Source organism: Astatotilapia calliptera, chromosome 5 (assembly GCF_964374335.1).
Source record: "Astatotilapia calliptera chromosome 5, fAstCal68.1, whole genome shotgun sequence".
Lineage (NCBI taxonomy): Eukaryota > Metazoa > Chordata > Actinopteri > Cichliformes > Cichlidae > Astatotilapia > Astatotilapia calliptera.
The window spans coordinates 36,243,742-36,268,605 of NC_137426.1; the positions used below are offsets into that span (position 1 = coordinate 36,243,742).

Sequence of the window (24,864 nt, forward strand, 5' to 3'; positions counted from 1 at the left end):
AAATATATTTGTATCTTTTTATTGACTTGCAGGAACAAGATGAAATTTACCTCTGCCTTACACTTCCCATAATGCTTTGGGGGTATACTTATAAAGTAAGGCGTTGAAGTCACAGATTTAGATGTACGACAGGAAACTTGGAAAAGAATCCGTCCTGAATTTTCATCTCAGTTTCAGTTTCACAATTAGTATATTTACCTGGATGTGTGTGTTTGCAGAAATAGCACCGTTCTCTCCTGAAGTAATAAACACAGCAATACACAGCAAAAAAAACAACAATACATGACTGATTCTTTTCACTTTTATTTGTAAATGCATCTTGGATAGAACAAAGGAAAAATATATAATATATCCATATGTACTGAAATGTTATGTACACATTTAGGGTTGAAAACTATAAATCATCAGAATAGTCTCTGTGTGTTTCCTGGATGCAGCGATGTGCGCGCCTGTATATTTACATACATTCATAGGATGCGATAAAACGCCTGTGCTGACACAAGCATTAAAAATTCAAAATTGAATAAAAGGAATGATGTACAATGTTGTGTACCCCTGCATGTTGTCACTATACAGACATGAATTATACATGGACGGCATAGTCGCACCCCTACGGGCTGTTGTACACACAGCAAATAATGTTCGAGAGAAATAAAAACATTCAAAAATTTGGGGACGTTGCCACCACATTCTCCAGCTCATGGCAGGTCAGCACCATGGTGTGTGGGAATTCATTCATCCCCTCAAGGTAAGATACTCGCTGGCTGAGGTGGAAGGCCGTCAGGGCGTTTCGAGTAACAGATAAAGCAGAGTCGAGGCAGAAATTGTGTCATCGGCAAAGTAATAGATCAGGTAAAACTAGCAGATGTAGGCAACAATTTTAGTTCAGGGCCCTGTTGTGAACAGTCAAACAGCACATTGCAATGAGAAGCTTGATTTCCAGAACAATGTCACGCTCCAACAATGATTTTGTTTTTGTTACAGTAAGGCTTAAACTATGATACAAACAGAAGACCAGGAAGCAGGTAGACATGACTTGGCTTAAAATTCAACAAATAACATTTAACACTGATCAGAAGGCCAGTTTTAACAATCACTGTGCACTTAACCTTTGAGTTTGTCACTTTTTAGCTCTCCTCTTTACATCAGTTTACAAAGTTCCTGTAAAAAGTAAGAGGAGTCCTGATAGCTTATCATGTTTTATTCCTTTTGTTATGCAATCAGTAGTTCATGTCCACGTCAGTAAAACAGTTCCCTCATTGTGTTTCAGACACAAGCTGAATAGAAAGTTATCCACAGTTATTAGTCAATTAACAGTGGTGCAAGGCAGCAAAAACAACAGGACAAAACCTTGAGAGAAAGCGCTCTGGACCCAAGGAAAAGTAACTACGACTCGGGTAGTAGCTGATGAGGATCCAAGTGAGTTTCACTTCTGAAACATTGCATAAATTTAACATGTCTGAGACATTAGCAGCTTTCAGGAAAATAAATGGCAGCTCCTGTATCCAGTTAGAATGGAAATGCAAGGCTATTACCAAACGTATCACATAATCCAGACTGAACCGAAATAAGCTTATCTTATTTTCTTCTCAGGCAGGTGATAAGAACAGTGCACAACCGACCAAAGCACCGACATCAACCTTCAGCTGATTACAGACAGGATGGTAAGCGTGTTGGTTTCTTACAATAACAATCCCAGACCACTCTAACGCCAACTGAGGTTTGCTTCAACTCACATGTTCCAGATGACTTGCTGATGACACGACAAAAAAAAGGGGGGGAAAGAATTTTAAAAAGTACTGATATAGTACGAGGGTGTTCCAAGGATTCCCAGTGATCCCAGTAATCTCAGCAGGTGGAGCATCAGTTTGCTGAGCGGACTGTCCGACTGCTTCGAGGAAAACGGTGGACTTTGATGTGTTTTGACAGATGGTCACTGCGGGCGAATTTCTTCTCACATACAGGACACTGGTAGGGCTTAACCCCCGAATGGGACCGCCGGTGACGCGACAGCTCATCTGAACGTGAGAACCTGAAAGAAGAACAGAAATGTTTCAGAATTCAACAAAGGCAAACCGAGAGAGGTGGCGGTGCGTGCACAGGTCACAAATCTGGTGACCTTAGACTTCACTTTTCTTAACTGTCTGGAAATGTCTTGAACAATTTTGCACTAGTTTGCTTTACAGGTGTGGCTGTTTCCTACAAAATTAGATTGTGTGCAGTGAACTTGCATGTATATACGTGCACTATCATGTGAGTGCAGGGTGTATAAAAGGAGATCAGTAAAGTAACACCATATATATTTTGTGACAATAAATAACAGAACAGAAATCAGCTTCCTTCTCAGTAAGTTCCTCATCCCATGAACAGATTTCAACACAGTCTTGGACAGCAGCTGGCAGCCTTATTCTACTCTGCAGCCTCAGAAAACTGCTCTCCACCTGCTGCGGGTTATGATTAAGACCATGAGACAGCTGAATAAGACTGAGGACCAACCTGACAAACCTGCCTCGATTGGTTTTCCAGTGAGCTCCAGTGGGAGCTGACTCTTAACCCTCTCAAGGCAGGCGTTGCCGATTTGCAACAGTTAAAAACTAACAACTTGATTACCGCACATACTTTTTTATGAGGTTTTTTTACTCAGAAGTACCACTGCAGGACTTGGTTGTGCATTAGCAACAAAAAGCTTTATTTGAGCCTGAGAGGGTTGAAACACAATGAGTGAAGGGATTGTTCAGCTCTAAATGAATGGGCCCGTTGTCTTTGACAGTTAAAAAAAAAACAATAAATCACAAAATATGTTTGTTGTCAAAAGACCAGGACAGTCTGTCCAGGTCTGTGTATGGGTTTGTTTCAGCCGCGTGTGGTTTCAGGGAAATCCTGCCTCGCTTTTGTCAACCTAGTTGCATAATTCACCCAGACCTGTTGTTCTCTTTTTGATGGAACTCGGTATGCTTGGCAGCTCTGAACAAAAAGAAACACTTGCAAGGCACACAACATAAATATATCTGAATGAGCATGGATATTTCAAGGCACGAAATTTAAAAACGATATATAACGCCCTTGTCTCTTACCTTGTACTTCTGGAAACTACCTAAGTTAGAAACTTGTTTTTGCCAATCCCAAGATTTTTACTGCAACTGCATCATTATCTGGTCACAAGCAAGAATGCTTCAAATGCTGATGCTTCAACTCATTTCCTTCTTACTCATTTGGACAAACAGAAACTTGGCTGGAGTCACGAGGATGACAGCTCCAGGGTTTCTTCCCAGCACCCTAGTTCTCTGAAACTGACTGTCCCCAGCTGGGCTCTGCCTCCCAGATGTTACTCTGGTGACTTGACAGCATGATGAATTGGTACACTTGTGCCCTATAATTAAGGAGCAACATTTAAAAAGCTAGACTAAAATGCAATCTACCCTCTATGCTTGGCAGGCACAAGAAGCTTAGAGCTTAAAAATGATGCTGCACACATGTAAGTTAGATTGCATGCAACACCTGACAGCAGTTTAAGAAACTGGACCCTGCCAATGAAACCCTTCCAAGCCCAACCACAGCATCTAGCCAGTTAAAAACTCTTTGAAACAAGTAGATAAAGTCCACACTGTGACTTATGTAATTGACTAGTTACTGAGCAGAAGTGTCTGCCGAGTCCCCGACAGAGACCAGCAGACTCACAGCAAAACTCAAACTCTATGTGTAGGATAGACGGTGTGTAGATACTTATCTTCTCTGTAATGTTCAAACTTTTTTGTTTTTTGCCATCGTTATATCTGGAGTTTAGTTTATGAATTAAGTGTGCTCAATCAAATATACTGTGCCACTCATATTGTACATGACCAAAGTTTTAAATGGGTATAAATAATCTTAGTGGACAAAAAGCTAGAATACACACTTTGTTTAGCTTTCTACACTTGGATCTGTAGGATCTCACTGACATATCCCTAAAAATTTACTCTCAGGAAAACAGCTATGGCACAGAAGGCCCAAGCACCTGCTGTTTGTTCGGAGCAGCCAATCAGTTGCCTTAAAAGGAATGACAGGTGCAGTCATGCAAAGTTATTCTAGCAGTGACAAAGAATAAAAACATAAAGATGAATATAACCAATCCGAACCTCTAAACCACGACTAACCACGTGCCTGACACAGAAATAAAAATGGTTTTCAAAGTTGAACACACTGACTACTGTACCAGCTCAAAATCAGATATTCCAACAAGACAAAGTTAAGGTTAGGGTTATAAATATCAGCATTGCCTCATAATTTCACAATCAAGGCACGAGTAATCCCTAGTGTAGTGGCAGACAGTGTCTTCATCGCAGGGCTGGTTGTGTGGATGATATTTGATACATGAACAGAGCCCAAAGTCTGAATCTAATTTTATCATATGATATCCTTCAATAAACCACGTGCACCCAAATCTGATCAGCAAACAGTTTTACATGGCGTGCATAGATGAAACACTATCGCTCTGACATTCCAACATCTGGTTCGGATCTGTTGCTCTGTGAGAGAGCATCAGAGAAACAGTGACAGGATTTCTAATGTTGTGTCCATTTTTTTTTGCCTGCAATGAACTTTGGTTTTATTTCAGCTTGTAGTTACTCTTCTTTAGAGCAAACAACATCTATATTTGTCATACTTGAACTAAACTGCAGTAGAAAGAAATAAAAGATTGGGTTAAGACATTTGTGAGAAAGGGAAACAATTAAAAGCAGCCCTCTACAGTCTGTTTCCTTCTAACCTTGAATTAGAGGGCTGCACAGTATCCAGCCAAGTGTTTATCCAACTATGTTCCTCCAGCACTGACTCAAATTGAAAAGAACACAAATAATTTTGGGAAAAATCATTCTATTGTCTAACTCAGCCAGAAAACAGACACCTGGATCCTTCTCGTAAAGAGAATTTCTGTATTATGTCTTCGTTTCTGGCCCAGTGTTAGGAATCAGTATTTTAATGCCAAACCCATGCCTGGCACACACTGTACTGAACAGCTGTGTCTGTGGCTGACCTAACCTTTTGGAGCCTTGTGTTGTTAATCAGGTTCCAGATCACTAGTGAAAACTTTCTTTTATTTTGAATCAAATCTCACAGCTAACTTTACCACAAAAACCCTACTCAGCCAATGAGATAAAGATTATGCACTGCTTGTCTGACGTCATTTGTTTTGAGGCATATTCATGAATGTAATTATTGAATGCAGGGATGAACAGAGGCATGTTAAGATGACATCACGACCTACTAATAACTCACCTTACCTCCTTAACTCCACCAGGTCTCTAGCGATCCTTTTAAGAGAGTTAGGGTTGGGTGCATTTTAGCTACACTAGTAGTAGTTTAAGAAACCAGCAGATGTTACCTTTGAAGTCTCTCGTATGCAATTTGGTTTCACAGTTTTTGCGTTACAAAAACAGGGTGAACCTTATCTGAATTCTTTACACTGTAAACGTAGTTATATCTAGAGTGACCGTGTTATACACTGTACTGCATTCATTTGTTCTTTTAACCGTTCTCCCTGTTCCTCCTAGTCCATATGAGGAACCCTGCCTGATACCCGCTCTTCCCTTTCATGCAGTGTGCAGCCTGGACGTTCCTAACCCACAGTCATGGTAACTATTCAACACTTTGTCTTTGTTCACTTCCTCACTGCTGCTCCCTTCAAGTGACTGTGTGCAAAACTCGTTTTTTCTCCCACCGTCTTGACAACAGTTAAGCTAACAATATAAGCAACATGTTTTTCCCGTTTTTCTCTTAAAATCGTAGTCTTTGCGTCTCGGCTCAATCAGCAGCTACTTTAATAATTTTCCCAACCTGCCCCCCTCACCCTTTGGGAGGCCCCCTCATTTATCCCAACACATACAGTGGGTTTCACACACACTGGTTTTCTCTTTTTTTCTCTGAAACACACACACACACAAACACACACACACACACTTTCATCCTAACTAGATCCTGCCTTTTGTGTACAGACAAGAGCCCTTTGTTAGCTGGGACACACTGCCTGGATTACTACTGCACAAATTTCTGCAGCTCATGTATCAGGACACAGCAGTCCCGCTGTAGGGTACATGCCTGGTGGCATGTTGCCAGGTTGGGAATACCACAATACAAAGCTTTTAGGAGATATTATTTATTGCCTGCTACCTGCATGCTTTGAGTTTGTGAGTGACTGCATGTTATCTCCTGAAAGACTGGTTCTTGTACATCAAATTATGTTATGCTTCTGACCTGTCCAAATATTTTACCCAGTTTTTGTTTATCGTTGCCGGCTGTAAGTTCAGTCTAGCGTCAGTGTTCTACATGGTCAACATGCTTTTTAAATCTTTTCCTGGGAAGTCCTTACTGGAAAAGATATTTTGGATTTGTAAAAATTACATATTTGAAAACATGTCATCTAATTCAAACACATTTTAACAAATCCAAAGTGCAGATTTTCAATTCAGTCCAAAGTCAATATGACATCAACCTGATCTGACAGAAATATGTGAAATGACCACAACTTCTTTTATGAGTTGTTATTATATGGCTACACCACAGAAACTGTTCCACTGGAGTGTTACTTGGGACTACACTGTGGTGAGTACAGCACTCTTGCATTGAGGCAAAAACACTCTGAGTTTATGTGTGTATGTTCTCTTTGTCTGTGTGGCTTTTGTCCAGGAAATCGTAGTCCCACAATACAAAGACACACATATTGGGTTAACTGGTGACTCTAAATTGGCTGTAGTTGTGGCTACATGGTACATAAAGAGCTTAACCCTCTGAGATCTGAGTCATCATTAGTGGCAACTTCCACTTCCAATACTTTTCTAAAAATATTAAAAAGTCAGTTTTGCCGACGGACGGACGGACGGACGGACGGACGGACGGACGGACGGACGGACGGACGGACGGACGGACAGACAGACAGATAGATAGATAGATAGATAGATAGATAGATAGATAGATAGATAGATAGATAGATAGATAGATAGATAGATAGATAGGCAAGAATATGTTATTCACTATCAACGTTTAAAGAAAAGCTTTTCAAGATAGTGGCAGAACTATTTTTTTTAAGTTAAAACATGTCTGTTTTCCATCCGTTCTGGGTCCTTTTTGGAGCTACTGATTAAAAAGTACAAAAGTTCATTTTACTCATGGGACATAAAGTCAGTGTTGTACTCTTCACTAGCTTAAGGTCAGCCTGAACATCCCACCTGATGTCCTCAGGAAACAGGCCAGCTTAGCTCTGCCAACTCTGAACAGGAGTCAAACTCCATCACATTCACACAAACAGACTTCCACGTTAATAAAAGCAAAAAGACACTTTACTTTAATTAGCAAAGTAATTGCCTACTGATGAAGACATCCACCTTCTTCCTCTGCCATTAAACACAGCAGGTTCTAAATTAACTCTTGCTGTTTTATACTGAAAAAACACAAACACACACACACACACACACTCATGCTGCCCCAGCAACTACACAGCTGTCAGGTCTCAACAGGAGGCATCCATGTTGTGACCATGTGACTCCAGTCCACATGCACTGTGACAGATTTAGTTTACATCCACAGAAAAAAAGACACCATGGTTATTCTTACCCAACTTGGATATCTCTGTGGTGCCACCACCTCACATCACTCCAATTAGCACTTGCTAGACTGCAAGGCAGCTACTAACAGCTCTTCAGCTTAATGGGTTAGTGAAAAGGAAAAAACCACAGGATGGCATCTTTTGCTTTACTGTTACAAACTGAATTAGATTGAATGTGAAATGTAACATAATCTACTTTTTAAGAAATGCCCCTTTTAATTTTTGTCTAAACCTAAAACACTAATATTAGATTGTGGATTTTGGGGGTTTAAGTTACTTGGACTCTGCACCACACATGATGAACAGGGATATGTCCGACTGACAAAAAATTACTGCAGCTAGGCCAGTAATGAAATCATGCAGATGCCTGCTACAGCCTGCTGTTATTGCTGTGTTAACAAACAAACCTTTACACAGGTTACACTTAATCACTCGTATATATGAGTCAATCTTTGAATCTAGTCTGCTAAGAAAACATACTAAACATACTATGTTATATGTAAGAGCATTCGGTTCCTCGGTACCCACCTCCATCCGCAGCCCTGCCAGTTGCAGGCAAAAGGCTTCTCCCCTGTGTGCCTCCTCAGGTGGGCCTTCAGGTGGCTGCTCTTGGTGTACATCTTGGTGCAGCCAGGAAAAGAGCATTTGTGCATTTTGATGAGATCCGCCACTGTGTTCTTCTGGAATTTTTGTCCGCCAACAAGGATTCCTGATGCCTGGCTAGTAGAGCTGTCCCCGAGCCCAAGAGGTTTGGCTGCAATTGGGACTGGAGCGATTCGTACAAACTTTGAGGAGACGTTAAGGCTGGGGGAGGGCAGGATGTGGGGCACAAGGGCAAAAGTTTGACCTTGGATGTTGACCAGTAGCTGTGCAATTTTGATGTCTGAGGCTGGGGCAGGCTGTGGGGGATGGGCTGCTGGAGTAAGTGGTGGCACTGTAGGCTCCTGCTTGATCTGTATAGGCTGGATTTGCAGAATGACCGGCATTCCATTACCATTTGTGTCGCTGTCTGAAGATGAAGGTTTGTTAGTGGATTCCTTCTTGGCCCCTGTGCTGGACTCCTGTGTGGGGTTAATTCTTGTGGTTTTGGTGTCACTAGACGCAACAGCCACCAGACCTGCAGTGCCGACAGTGGGAACGGTTTGGTCAGAATACTTTGCCTCTGGCTCTACTTTAGGCTCAGGGGAGGCCTCTACGCACCACTCCAGGCCAACTTCTAGACCAAAAGACTCCTGCGTTACTCCCAACTCTGGGCAATCCTCTCGGATCTCCTGTTTCATTGTCACCACGTCCATGTTCTCCTCCAGGAATTCTTCTATCTCTTCCAGCGTGGGCTGGAAACACCCTACAAGCTGTTCTTTTAGCTCACCATGGGTCCAGGTGAAGAAGTCAAAATTTTCCTCCTTTACTTGCTCACGTTTGAACGGCTCTTCTTTCCGTGAATCCCACAGCAAAGTGGATAATGGCATAGGATCCACGGATTCTGTGGTAACGCTGTTGGCACTCCCTAAGGAGGCCTGAGACAGCAGGTGGTCCAGCATACTGTCCTGACTTTCAGCACTAGAGCTGCTACCATAGCTGGAGCTCAGCACCTGGGAGTCTGGGCTGGAGCAGGAACGAGGACTGGATGAGTCGCTCAGGTCCTCCTCCGAAAATGGTGACGGCATAACCTGGTAGGAGCCCAAGTCCTTGACCATGTCAGATTGCTGGCAGGCCACTGGAGCACCGCTGTAAAGAAGAAAAGTGTCTTCACTCACAAAGGAGTTATCTACCATCCCTGGATACTGCCAAACCACTGTCTCTTTCTGGACTCAGAGTCTGTGTTTAGGGATGACTTGCAAGAGAATTATTCCTTCTGCTGGTGGAGGAGACCAAATATACCCAGGTCACAAAGGTCACACTTCTCACGGATGAGATACCAAAAACACCTGGTGTTAGCGCTGGAGAAAGACGCTCGCAATCCAAGGTCTCCGGACAGGAAACAGTATGTCTAAAAGAATAAACAGAGATGATGACAAGTCGGTTAATCTCCATGCCACAAGCAGCTGCTGCACATTTGACAAAGCCTGAAAGCATACCATTATATATAAACAAACAAAAACTGCAAACAAATATATGCATACACAGTGTGTCCATGTCTTCATTGTTAAAGAAGTCCCTAAACTGTATCAATGCTGCATAATTGTGTTACCTTCTTAAAATGATTCATTTTATTAGGTTTGAGTGCAGAAACAACAAGTGCATGAAAAACACTCAGGGTCATTTTTGACTCTGAAAGAGTTCTGATGAGTTCATAAACTCATAAGCCATTTTTTTAGTTCTGCTAACTTCTTTGGGTTTGTTTGGTTTCTTTTGAAAAGATGAATTGATAAAAAGTAATGTTGGAGGGCTTAACTACTAAGTTAGTGTTCTCCCTGTGTTGTCTCGGTACTTGTACATTGGCTATAACCATTTTAAAACACCCATATTTTGTCAAGAATCCACATACACTAATAGAGGAGCCCAATTTTCTATGCCAGTGTGCAAGCGTTAAAGGATGTTACATATTATTAGCCCGGTTTATTTTTCTACCACACAAAATTTGTGTAAATGTAAATGATCCCTGCAGTTCATCAAAAATTGCAGCTGGATTTGAAGTAGTGTGCTATGACCTTTGATAGCAATACTGTACTTACAACATTTGTTTCAAAATCTGTTTTAAAAAAAGTGTCAATCTCAGCCAACTTTGGAGGCCCTGATCTTTTAATGTTTAAACTAGTCACAAAGGTTTGGACTTTATCTGCCTGAATCTCTGCTTCAATATCTTTCGTGTAATTCACACAATCACAGGGTTTTTATTTTTCCCAATTTAAGGCTTTTCCCATTTTAAACATGTAAATATTTGAATTTTTAAACATTGCTTAAGTTCGGGTTCTTTTATGTCTAACCATCGCTATGCTGTTTACAGGAACAAATCTCAAGTTTTAGATACACTCTCATGATATCTTAACAGAGCTATGGTTCAATGACATACCTTAACTGAGGCTGGTTTCTGTATCTGTATCTGATCTATGTTTACAAGTCAGCTGGCTGTACTTTCTTTACATGTGTCCAGATCAGAGTGATAGTATGCAGTATGAGTTCACATTATCATAGTTTTACAATGTGCTAGTGTAGTCTTCATAAATAGGCTATTTTCCTGGAACGAGGAGCGTCGGTCATACTCTCTTCCCCTCTCCCTGCCTCCACTATTTGCCCTCCCTTTTTAGGGGCCCCTGTATGGTCTGAATGAACGAGGATGAACCCGGACCAGCGAGAGAGAGAGAGGGAGGGAGAGAGAGAGAGAACATTATCCTGAAACGCCGCAGGGGGCAGCCAGGAGCAGCGTGGGTTCCTCCTCTGAATGCGTAAATCACCTGTTCGGCGTGTTTACAGGACGATAAAGGATCAGTAAATCAGTCACAGCGCAAAAGCATTCTTTTAGATTTAAGTTGTTGCATTTATATTCACAAAATGTTGTCGCCTTACATGCAACATTTCAAGGCTATATTTTGTAATCATATGTTAAAATTGTAATTATGGCTGATGGTTTTTTCTCCTTATTTGTACTTGCTTAATAATTATATCGGCATGTGTAACCATTAACTCTTCCACGCCATCGGGTTTCAGACAGCAGTGACTCTCAGGCGCAGCTGAAAATGGGACAGCAAAACTCATTCAGATTCCATTCACTTACACTCTGGTGTCAAACTGATTAAACTGTGAACCCTGAAAGTCCTCCGTATACATATGTGTGCTTTGTTTTTCCCGAGTGTCCCTCTCTGCGGCGCATTACGCATGAGTAGGCACGCGTCTCCGCTCTCAACGTAAACATGTTTTCATCCTGCCTGCTGCTGCAGCATATGGCACGGAAGGGAAACGCGTCCTGCACGCTCTGAGAGACCTGGGGGAAAAGAAAGAGAGAAAAACTCCGATCTTACCTCGATCGTGCAACCAGAATATAATCCCAGAGCAAAATACGCGAGGAGGATGTGTTTTATCCGTTGCATTCGACGAGCCACAGTTTGCCCTTGAGGTTCTCCATGCAGCAGCAGCAGCAGAGGAAGAGTTCAGACTGGACTGAGTGCTGACTGAGTTGTACTATGGAGCCGTCACATGACTGCCAGGGTACCTTACAGCCTCAGCGTAGTGAGAAACGAGAGGATGTCGCTGAAGGCTCGTCCCCGCTCTGTAGTCTCATTGGTTGGTTTTTGCAGGGATGGAGGCGGGTTGTCCGGTCTGTCACTCCGTTGATCTGCTGCGTGGAATAACATGTGGGACTGTTGTTCAGGCAGGGAGCAGAGTGGTACCTTGTCATGATGAATAACTACTGGAGGGTCGGCATTCAGGGATCCAAGATGGAGGCGTAATGCGCCTTACAACCTTTGATTGGCTGAAATGGATTTTACTTTAAAAAATAATCTTTATTTATTAAGAAGGACAGGAGATCAGTTTCATTAGGCTAGTTCTAGTGGAACTGATGTGAAAAGTTTTGAGATAACTGCAAGATAATTGCATTTTCAAATTAATTTCTAAGTTGACTTAGTATTTCTCAATAAGGTCGATCAAATGGTAAATGGCCTGTATTTGTATAGCGCTTTACACATCCAGTCATCCACCCATTCACACACAGGTGATGGCAAGCTACATTGTAGCCACAGCCACCCAGGGGCGCACTGACAGAAGCGAGGCTGCCGGACACTGGCGCCACTGGGCCACCGGGCCCTCTGACCACCAGCAGGCAGCGGGTGAAGTGTCTTGCCCAAGGACACAACGACCAGGGCTCGAACCGGCAACCTTCTGATTACAAGACGAACTCCCAACTCTTGAGTCTGACAAATAATGTATCGAGTGCTTTGAGTACTCCGGGAGAGTACCATTTACCACCCAACACAAAATGATCCTTAAACATAACATGTACAGTCTGTCGCTGGACTGTGGGAGGAAACAGGGTAACCAGAAGAAGGACCAGAGGGAGAACAAGAAAAATCCCAGCCAGGCTTCAGACCAGAAAGGAGGCCAACCACTGCACCATCCATGGGTTTTATTGCAATTGCTACATCAATAGTGTAAAAAAAAAAATACAACTTGTGCTACTTTAAATAAAGGATGTCAGTACTTTTTCACTACACAACATAAGTCAAAGGACTGTCTCAGGATTTAAAAACAAAACAGAAACCTTTTCTACAACATACCCAAGTGTCTTCTAAACTTATAAAACAACTAATGTTGTTGCTTTTCTGGTAAAGTTGGACTGTAATCTCCTGCTCAATAAAACCTTGTCTTAGTTTGTAGAATAACATTTTTAACTTCTTGAGTAGTTTAAACTTATAAATTTAAACTTATTTTAATATTTATATTCAACATGTGGGTCAACTTTGCCGCAATTTTCAGTTCAAAACAGTAAACTGATCTAGAAATGGAGACACCTTTAAATAAGGTAAAATGTCCAGTGCTTCCTAGCTTGGTCTATGTTATCATTTTTGCTTCTCTCTTTTTTCAGACAGAGCTTTGTAGGAAAATACACGACCAGAACTGATGATGGCTAATGCAACAGCAAATTATGTCTTTAAAGCTCTATTGTGTAACACTTGCTCAGTCTGCGATGGACCAAAATACAATGTTAAATTGTTTTTATTGATCCTCAGCCCACCTTGTAATACCTCCTGACCAGATTCCAAGCTAATCTTATAACACCACGACTGAATTTGCCACAGTTGTTACCTACAACTCATTAAATGTTTTACATTTTTTTAAAGACTCTGCATATTGCTTATTGAAATAGAATGCCACCAAAGTAACGACAAAATAATGTTAAAATAATATTACAAATATTACAAAATCTAAAATCAGCAAGCCTTTGTTATACAGTTCACTTACTCCCTGCCTTCCCCTCAGATCCCACATTGTCTCCAGTGAAGTGTAAAGTAAAGAGCTTGACCAGGCGCCGCATGAGAACTATGTTAAATGTATTACAGTAACTGAGTGTTTTTAGGCCTACAACAAGCAGTGCAGCATGTCTGACTGATCCCACTGGACCTCTTAATTAAGCCATCAAACAGCTGGAGCCAAACCTGCAAGACTGCTCCTGCCTCTGCCTGGCCCACAGATTACAGGCTCAGTGCGGAGGGTTGGAAATGCTGCTGATTTGAGGATTAGCCACTTGCCTTTGCCCTATTTCTTCTTCTGTGGCTCTTCCCCAGGGATGTATACGATCTCTCCTTCTCACATGTGGGGTGTTGAAATCTGGTTACTGTTTGCCTCCAAAGTAAAAGCCTGAGGAGGCTGCATTACTCAAGACAAAAGGCTTTGGGTGTAAATACTGGAGATGATTTATTCAAATAAATGCAAAGAGTAAGATTTCAAGGGAGAACAATTACTTTTTCTGTTTTAGTGCAACTATATAAAAGCATAAATGTGTAATGTTTTACATCTAATTATTTGTCTGCTATATTTGAATAATTTTTTTGATAAATGTCATTCTGAATAATGATGTTCTGAGTGCCCAGACTTTGGAGAAAAAAATTTTTTTTTAAAGAAAAGCAATGGTCAATACTGGGAAAAACACCTGCTAGTCGAACATCAGATTCTAGTTCTAGTTGTTCTGATTGAGGAACAGTAGATTATCTTGTTCTTTACGTTAGAGGTTGGTTGGGTGTTTCCCCAGTCAGTCTACAGCTGTGTGAGCTTAGAGAAGACTTCAGCCATGTCTGTTGGGGTGTCCTGTGTTGGGGAGGTAACAAGCATATCTCTGGACTCAAGGAAGCTGGACTACCCGCCCCGGATAAAACCCACAAAGGAAAAAAAAGGAAAACTCCACACATTACTGAGCTGTGATAAAGGTCATAATTACTTAATTCCTCAGTAAGATCCCACTGATCTTTGTAAATATTAATGCAATAAAGTTTATGATGTAATTTAATGTTTAATAGGGCCAAGTTCAAATGCTTATCTAAAACTGCAAACTCTGAGGGTTTTGTCACAGGCCAGAGATTTGTCTGTCTGTGGCCTTATGAGGAGTTTCCTCAATCCTCAATCCATCAGAGGCAAATCGGAAGATAAAAAAGTCTGTGTGGAAATGTTGTTAGCACCAACGAAGCAGCAAATGCAATCTGCAGCTCTGCTGTCACAAGAACTGCCCAAATATGACAATTAGTCACTGTCAGCCAACTCTCACTTCCCTCTGGTTGTATTCCAGTCATCCATCTGGGGCTGCTTCTGAGAAACTATTTTCTTTCTACTTTCTAGATCTTAAGTTTGGACGAGTATAAAGTAGCATTTTTTGTGTTACACAAGTAAATCCTATTTACATTTAGGAATGCTCTCTCTTCTCAGATTTAAAAAATAAATGAAAATAAACCCTTTTACAACTTTTCTCATCTCACAGAAACAAGTGACTTTCTAAACATTAAATCTTCTAATGGAAATTTATTAACATTTATTAATTTTTTTAATTAATTTTTAATTTGATTGCACTTTAAGGTAACAGAATATGTGATTTAGCACAATATAAATAAAAATATAAATAAGTCTGAGAGTCTTTCAAAAACCTGCTTCCATTTCATTTTGTGTGCTTTTGCACTGCTTTTCTATTTGCTGGTGTTGTCTTAAGTTGAAGTGCTAACCTTGAACCTTTCAGCGCGTCACGCTTGACACTCATCTAAGAATCATTCGAGCATAAATAGGTCAGACAGTAGGCAAACACACACTCAGTGTTGTCTTTAGGCTCTTTATTACAGGCAGCCTCTTGCAAAAACACATCACTTGTTCCTGTTTCTTTAGTTGAATCAACAAACAATGCAACACAAGTAACGCTATGATTTGTTCACCTGAGTGCTGGAACAAAGCTGTTTGCAAACCTTGTTGTTCTACACTTTGGGACCATCCAGAAGTGAGAGACTGGACCTCACTATCCAAAGAGTGCAACTGAAGCAGCCAACCGCTGTGACTGTCTGGTGTACAGGTATGCTAGGTTCAGCTGTGGTTCACCAACCCGCCTGTTAGACTACTCAACAATTTGATTGACTGATGAAAAAAAGATCAAACATATTCTGTAAAAGCACATAAAAAAAACACCACGCTTGTATCAGTGTGAAAACGAGACTCCCAAACATGAGTCGCCCTCTCTTTGAACACAGGAAAACAGTTCGCTTTAAAATTCTGCTTTGAATAAATAACTTTTCCAAAATATTTATAACATTGAATGCATTCGACTATCTGAGCCTTGATGGGTGTGACCTGTTGTATATGGTAATCTAGAGTCAGTGATTATATCTTTTGTCTTGGATATGTTCAACTGAAGTTAGAACTCATCACACAATGTAACAAATTCCTTGAGACCCGGGCCATGGCTAGCAGAATGACAATAACAGACTCGTCTACATCCTTTAAAATGTAACAAAACTGGATTTTTCTTAAATAAGAATAGGAACATTAAACTAGTCTTACTTTATCCCCCATGTCAGGTCCCCTAATGACATTCATTGCTAACTATGGTTTGTAAGTAATATGGCACCATTGTTACCTATGAGTTACTGTGCTTAGTTTCCTACCATGGCAACCAAATGTGCCTACCAAGATGGGCTGTACACATTTCTGTATGATAGCGCCTTTGACTGTAAGCCCCCTGAACTTGTGCCTAGACTTTTCTCCACTCCCTGTTCCTGTTACCCGTGGACTCCTGGTTATTCCACTTTAGGCTTGCTGCTTTTGATCAAAACTTCAGTCTCACCAACCTGTTGTTTGTCTGTGTCGTGCTGTCATATCTGTGATATTTTTACCTGCTGCCATATAAACACAGTTTAAGTAAAAAGCGTGATATCTATGCTGAACACATTTCTGCCAGTGCATACTGACACTGTATCTTCACATTGTAGACATATGCAATATTTTCGATTTGTTTCTTTTCATAGCTCTGTAAAGAGACCAGGTTAGTCGTGAAGTCTAATTTCTGCATTTAAATTCTTCACTATTTATTAGCTTCAAGTCCAAAGTGATCAGCTCCAACATCAACACCAACAAGTACAAATTCAAAGTAGTAGGCTTTATTAAAATTCACCCAGGAACTGCCAAATATAGATTTGCAATGGTAGAAACGGATGGTAAAATAAGTCTTGAACACACCACCAGTTTTTAAGTAAATATATTTCTAAAGGTGCTACTGACAAGAAATTCTCACCAGATGTCAGTAACAACCCATCCAATCCACACGTGCAAAGAAATCAAACCATAGATGTCCATAAATTAAGTCATGCATAATCATGAGAAATGACACAGTACTGAACACAGCCGTGACACCAGCTGAAATCTATTAATAATCAGAAATTACCAAGCTGTCACACAAGAAACATCACATGATGTATAAAACCAATGAGTACTCTCAAGACCTTTGGTTGCAAACCGTACTGAAGGCATTGGTTACAGAACTGAAGGTTTTAGTGAACATTGTTGAGGCCACAATCAGGAATTGGAAATAATGTCATTTCACCATAAAATAGCCACGATTCGGACAGAAGAGTGACAAGAATTATCAGAGGAGTTGTCCAAGAGCCAAGGACCACTTGTGGGGAGCTACAGAAAGACCTGGAACGAGCAGGTACAATTGTTTCATAGAAAACAATAAGTATCTTGATGCATGTTCAATTATCCACGTAAGAAATCCCAAAATCATGATTCCTTTGGCGAAACCTGCATTCAGCTGAGACCGAAGGAGACAGTTGGATAGAATAGAATAGAATAGAATAGAATAGAATAGAATAGCCTTTATTGTCATTGTACAGAGTACAACGAAATTGGAGTGCCACTCCCTTGGTGCAAGTTTCAATAATAAATATAAATGTAAAATATAAAAAGTACAAAAAAAACAATCGTAAGTACTCAAACAATAGTATGTACAATATATACAGGATAGCAGCATTAATATAATGACAGTATGAATAGCAGCATAATATAATGACAGTGACGGTATGGAATAGGTTCAATTGTTTTTGTGCTTATTTACTACGGTGATAGCTCTGGGAAAGAAGCTATCCCTGAATCTGTTTGTCCTGGTTTTATGTGACCTGTACCGTCGGCCTGACGGTAATAGTTCAAACAGTTGGTTGCTGGGGTGAGAGTGGTCCTTGATGATATTGCCAGCTCTGCTGAGGTACCGAGAGTTTGCAGTGACCTCCAGGCTGGGCAGAGAGCAGCCAGTGATCTTCTGGGCTGTGTTGATGACCCTCTGCAGTACTTTCCTGTCTGCAGCTGAGCACCCTGCATACCATGTTGTTATGCCGTACGTTAGGATGCTCTCTATGGTGGCTCTGTAAAATGTCACCAGCAGCCTCTCCTCCAGGTTGTTCCTCCTGAGCACTCTCAGAAAGTGGAGACGCTGCTGGGCCTTTTTAACCACCGCTGTAGTATTTGCAGTCCAGGAGAGGTCATCAGATATCTGCACGCCCAGAAACCTCATGGAGTGTACCCTCTCCACACAGCTCCCGTGAATGTAAAGTGGGGCCGGGTCTGCTCTGCCCTTCCTGAAGTCCAAGATAAGTTCTTTAGTTTTCGTGGTGTTCAGTTGGAGGTTGTTAACTGAACACCACTCAGTCAGTCTGTTGACCTCATCTCTGTAGTCCGACTCCTCCCCCCTTGAGATGAGTCCAACCACTGTGGTGTCATCCGCGAACTTTATGATGGTGTTTGAGAGATGGGTAGGGGAGCAGTCGGATGTGTAGAGCGTAAACAGGAGGGGACTCAAAACACATCCTTGTGGAGACCTGGTGCTGAGTGTGATGGTGCTGGACCGGTGGGGGCCGAGTCTGACAGACTGTGGTCTATTTGTCAGGAAGTCCTTGATCCAGAGGCAGATGGGGGTGGAGAGTCCCAGGTGAGACAGTTTCTGGACCAGGATCTCCGGGATGATATGATTGAATGCTGAGCTGAAGTCCAGAAAGAGCATTCTCACATAGCTTCCTCGGTGCTCCAGGTGACTCAGCGCAGTGTGGAGCGCTATGGTGATAGCGTCCTCGGTGGAACGATTTGTCCTGTAGGCAAATTGGTGGGGGTCCAGAGTGGGAGGCAGACCGGCCCTGATGTGCTGACAGACCAGTCTCTCAAAGCACTTCATCACTACAGGCGTAAGTGCAACAGGCCTGTAGTCATTTGGGCTGGCCACAGCTGTCTTCTTGGCGATGGGGATGATGGTGGAGGTTTTGAGGCAGGGCGGGACGGTGTTTGATGACAAGGAAAGGTTGAAGATTTTAGTGAAGACTCCGGTCAGTTCGTCAGCACATGCTCTGAGAACCTTTCCATGTATTCCATCAGGACCTGCCGCCTTCCTGGGATTCACTGACCTTAGAACACACCTCACTTGGTGCTCCCTAAGTGTTAGTGTGCCAGTGCTGGGGGCGGGTGGAAGTGGTGTGACAGCTGAGGGCCTGGTCGTCTCAAAGCGGGCGAAGAAACAGTTTAGATCCTCAGCCAGTGAGGCATCAGTCCTAGATGTTGCCTGGTTATTGCTTCTGTAGTTGGTAATGTGATTGATCCCCTGCCACATTTTTCTGGGGTCGTTGTCAGCAAAGTGATCTTCAATCCTCCTCCTATAGGCAGCCTTAGCTTTCCTGATGCCTCTACTCAGGTCTGCCCTGGCCGCCCTATACGCAGCCCTGTCCCCTGACTTGAAGGCAGTGTTGCGGCTTTTTAGGAGGGATTGCACTTCGCTATTCATCCAGGGTTTTTGATTTGGAAACACCCTGACCCTTTTGTTGACGGTGACATTGTCAACACAGTTCCTGATGTACGAGAGTACAGTGTCCGTGTACTCCTGGAGGTTGTGGCTGGAGAATAAATCCCATACAGTCCTTCAGGCCAGGTTTTTATTGTCTTTGTCTGGGGCTTTGTTTTTCTCAGCAGGGGGGTGTAGGTGGGGGTGAGGGACATGCAGAGGTGGTCAGATCCAGCCAGGTGGGGGAGGGGTGTCGCTCTGAAAGCATGCCTGATGTTTGAATAGACATGGTCCAAAGTGTGTTCTCCTCTCGTAGCAAAGTCCACGAACTGGACAAATTTAGGAAGCACAGTCTTTAGGCACGCTTTGTTAAAGTCGCCGGCGACAATAAAAACCCCATCGGGGTGGGCAAGCTGTTGTTTGTTTATGGTGTTGAGCAAGAGGCTGAGAGCCGTGCTAACGTTAGCATCCGGCGGTATATAAACAGCTATCACAATAACTACTGTAAACTCCCTCGGGATGTAAAAAGGTCTGCACGAGACTGCCAGAACCTCCAAATCAGGAGAACAGTGTGTGTGAATGATCCTGCTGTTACAACACCACTCGTTATGCACGAGTAATGAAGCGTTTGTTCAACTTGAAATGCTACATCCAAATGAACAGAATCAACTTTTGGGGAAAATAATAAGTAATGCACTCAACCGCATGGCCTGTATGCGCGTTCGCCACACAAGACTCCATTACTGAGGATAAAGCATGTTGAAGCACTTTTAAAGTTTGCTGAGCAACACTGAGAGAAGCCAGTGAAACGCTGGGAGAGTAGTCTGGCCAGAAGAGACCCAAATTGAACTCTTTGAATGTGATAATGCACACAATTATTGGAGGTTAAAAGGCACCGCACGTCATCCCAAAAACAGTGAAGTTTGGAGGTGGGAACATCCTGGTGTGGGGCTATTTTCAGCATACAGCACTGGCACGCTTCATATACTTGAGGAAAGAATGAAAGGGAAAATATACCGAGGCATTCTTGATAAAAATCTGCTGCCATCTACCAGGATGATGAAGATGAAATGAGGGTTGACGTGTCAGCAAGATAATGACCCCAAACACACGCAAAGGAAACTCTTAATTAGTTTCAGAGAAAGAGAATAGCCCAGCCAATCACCTGACCTGAATCCTATTAAAAAACTATGAAAAGAACTAAAGGTCAGAGTTCATAGAAAAGGCAAGCAAGCCTTAAAGATTTGATTTGAAGATGATGTGGAATGACTGCAAGCTCTCATCACCAACAAAGGCTTTTGTGTGAAGTGTTAAATACATTTTAGTAAGTGTGTTTAGTACCTTCTTATTTTTCATTATTACACATAACTTCATTCATGGACATCTATGGTTTGATTTCTTTGCAGGTGTGGATTGGATGGGTTGTTGCCAACATCTATTCAATTCAGTTTAATTTTATTTATACAGCGCCAACAACAGTCACCTCAAGGCGTTTTATATTGTATGGTAGACCCTACAATAATACATACAGAGAAAAACCCAACAATCATATGACCTCCTATGAGCAAGCACCTTGGAACAGTGGGAAGGACAAACTCCCTTTTAACAGGAAGAAACCTGCGGCAGCACCAGGCTCAGGGAGGGGCGGGGCCATCTGAGATAACATGACATCTGGTGAGAATGCCATGTTTGCTATGGATACTATAGCTATATTAATTAATTCCATATTCCAGTGACACCAGAAGCCTAGAACTGACATAACTGAATGTAATCCCGAAATTATTAATATTGATCAATTGTCTGTTTTACTAAACCTTAGTTTGTCTAAAGTTTATTAAACCAACTAAGATGGCACCCGTGGGCCTTCTGTTTGTTTAACTTGGAAGTTTCAAACCTAGACCCTCATCAAATAGCAACATTTGCTAATGGTAGTTATCTTAACAAGCCCTCAGCTAGCAAAGTCATCTTGTGCATGTATTTTATTTCTTATGCATCAGCTAGAAAGCAGTGAAGCACGGCTATCAAAACTCAGTAACTAAAATGCAATATCACTAACAGCTATTGGATGCTGCCTCCAGCTAAATCCCATTCCTAGAAATACTGAGGGATTCATATTTTTTGCTAAATTTGGACCTTCCAATAGATGCACTAGTACATTCTATAATACTGCCATACTGTGACATGTGTCACAGAGAATTGTGTAGCGTGCACTTTGGTGTGGGTGTGCATTGATACACCACCTGCACAGACTTATTACTCCTCCCTAAAGAACAATAAAGTCCACATTTGAAACAACTCATGATTTTCCCTCTTGATTAGGTGTAGTTACTAAAAACTATATACGTGTATTTGACACACTGTGAATCAGGAAGGGCTGTGTGCGCTATGTGCACCTTGGAAACTGTTTCTTGGGCTTAACATTATCCCATTTTGGCAGATACCACCTCCGTGTTCCTGTTACATGTAAGGTGTTTCTTGCCTTGACAAACTGGTTGCGGCAGTAATGACTGCCAAGAGACACCGCTCCTGTTTTTAAGACCTAGAAGTTGCATGTTTGTCATCTAAGAAACTGCAGCTGGGCTCATGTTTGGACTTTTGTATTCTGCACTTTATTTAGCTTTTTCCCATGCACTTTTTACTTTTGCTTCAAATGTGGTTAGGTTTAAGCAGTCAAGACTACTTGGTTGGATTTAGGCACTGAAGATTACTTATTTAGATTCAGGAAACAATGTGCTTTGTAATATATTTATTTTGAGCCCTAAGTGGGAAAATCTCCAACTCAGGTCTTTGACTCCATGTGCTATGCCAGTGTACTGATCTGCATGCAGATTTAGGTCGGGTAAGACAATACATTATAATTCCACAAGAACTTATGATACTCCTCATACCTAAGTGTTGGAAGAATGGTCGAAAGATCACTGCGGATCATGAAGAGCTGAGACTTAAATGACGCCTTTATCGGGATTTGCTGTCCCTGTGGGAGTCACGGAGATGCTTCATATGACTTGGTCTCCATCTGCTGGTGTAAATAAGCACTGCATGACTGCACGGCAGGAGAGAGAGATCAACTAGAAATGATTTGCAACATATTTGTCCCCTTAAGAAATGGGGAGAGGACAGTCTATACAAAGGTTTATGGGTTAAATATATAAACAGTCTAAATCCAGAAAATCTCTAGCACTGATAATATTACTATACAAGAGATCTGGAAAAAAAAACTCCTAATACTCGTGGTTCTGTCACAACTGCATTCATTTTGAAAAGAAAATTGTCTGTGCATGTTAATTCAGTGGTACAGTGATTGGTTACCTTCAACTTTTATAACTTCAAACAGGTTTCTTTAATATGTGCTTGCCCATAATCTGGATTATTTATACATACATTATACACAGGTGAAAGATGATGGCTCTACACCTGTCCTGATCACACGTGGCTGGAAAAAGTAAGGGTGCGTTTCAAAAGTGTATTTTGCTCAGGAAGATTTCTCAGTGAGAGATGTGACCAAGTATCTGCATGGCAGCCATAGTAAGAGCTGTTCCAACTCTTCAAATATTGAGGAAAGGAGTTCCAATGGTTGCTTTATGGCTTTCTTTAGCAGATGATACACTGGCCCATCCTTTATGAAAAGAGAGGAGAAAATGCTGTCCCATAATTCATTGCTATGGACCATCCAACCGTTCATGAAAGCAAACGACATAATTAAACACAGCTATGCAGATAATATAAATTTTAACTGTAACTGCATTTTCCATTTCATTCATAGCCTCCGGATATATTTATAATTTTAACAACAATTTGTTGAACTCACAGCTGCACTCTGAACATCACACTGCTGAATGAAGAACGCAGGATGCCATATTTGCTCAAGGTTCTGTATAACCAGTCTTCATTAGTAATATCCTTTGTTGTATGACACAGTTTAGGATCCATTTTTACTTCAGTATAGTTCTGCTGGATGAAGGGAATATTACTACAGTCAGAATTCCTAAACAGGGAGGAGGACAGGAGTTACACACCATATGATATAATATGGATTTACCAATCAAGGTAAATTATTGGGATGTCACAGTTGCAGGATGATCACCTAACAATGTGCTGTAAAAAATGGAGCCAGTTCACTTCAGTAAAAACCAGCCTTCTGCCAATAGCAGTGAGTTCGTGGTAGTAGTTCATTTCTAACAGAAAACAACGTGTTTGAGTTCTTTTAGTCAACATCACTATTTGAGTTCCACTAGGTCTCAGGACAGAGACATATTTTGGTTAGATATACTTTGTTTAAAGATTGATATCGAAAGGATTATTTAAGTTACATCTGAATATACATTATAACAAAAACTTGAAGCAGTAAAAAATACTGCACCGTTCTATAAACAATTCTATTTTACTTTCATCCACTGTATTTGGTGTACGGTACCAATCAGTGTTATATAAAAAATCTAATAAAATCATAATTAAAAAGTCAAAAAATTTGTTTATCGGAGCAGAATTTTGATCCAGTGTTATAGATTTAGGCCTGGCGTGGTCGGGCCAAAGTGATTCGTTTTTTCCATGAGGCCCTAAAGCCCTGGCGACACTGCTGGGTCCAGCTAAGAAAATGTGATTTGAATTCACTTTTAAAACTATACAGTGAGTGACCCCTTTATTCAATCCTTATGTTAGGTGCGTGCCTACACGGGAAGCTGTAACTGCACATTTGCCTGTCCTGGCTGAACTGGACCTGCTCATCGTCTGTGCTGTTGCTGCATTTTAGAGTATTTTTGAACATTTTTATTGGAATTATGCGCTTCACTTTTTGGTGAGTAAAATTCCCAAACCTTTTTCCTGCCAGTGTCAGTGGTTAAATGTGTCTGTGGTGTTTGAGGCCACTTTAACTTGGTTTGATTTCAGGAGAAAATCAAAGATTATCCAGACCTTCAAGAATCTGAGATAATTTATCTGAATTTCAAGAGCGGGTCCACACCTCCATATGGCCCTACAAGCAGTACATACTCATGCCCCTCCCTCAGTTAATTCACTTCTCATTAGTACAGGTGATCTGTGGCCAGTCCCCTCTGAGGCCTTCCCCAAACGGCAGCCTCAATTCATGCTCAAGACATCGGCCACCATCTACTAGAAACGCTGTCACATCTAAATAAGGATGTGCTCCCAGCTAGATTTACTCGTAGTTTAACTGGGTAGTTCAAATAGATTACATAGATAAATGTAATTAAATGTTAGCTGCACAGAGGGAGTTATATATGCCACTCTGTTTGTATTGGCTAAATGGGACATTTAAAAATAAATGATAGCACAAAAACCCATGTGACCAAACTTTGCAGTTTGTTATTGACAGCACTTCTTCCATTACTCACGCTCTATTTTTAAACCTCTGATTGTTTTTGCCTTTTCTAAAACTGAGCTGCTGCCGACTGGTCCTTGCTCCAAACTCTGTTTCTTCTGTGAGATGATCAGCTTCATCAGTACTATGACTTAACACATTCTGTACAGGGATACTTCCTTACTAAATTAATCTCCCCTTTGTGACATTTAACCGAACAAAGTGAAATGACTGCTACTTCACACGCTC

The 24,864-nt window shown here is 41.5% G+C and overlaps 1 protein-coding gene across 1 annotated transcript; it reads right to left on the reverse strand.

The window, feature by feature from the left end:
• Window positions 1-287: 287 nt before the first annotated feature.
• On the reverse strand, window positions 288-11,983 carry klf15 (Kruppel like factor 15). The gene is made up of 3 exons (XM_026169089.2): window positions 11,536-11,983; window positions 8,105-9,566; window positions 288-2,032 (listed from the first exon to the last, which is right to left on the reverse strand). Exons 2-3 carry the CDS (start codon window positions 9,349-9,351, stop codon window positions 1,864-1,866), a joined length of 1,416 nt encoding a protein of 471 aa, XP_026024874.2. The 5' UTR covers window positions 9,352-9,566; window positions 11,536-11,983; the 3' UTR covers window positions 288-1,863.
• Window positions 11,984-24,864: the final 12,881 nt, after the last annotated feature.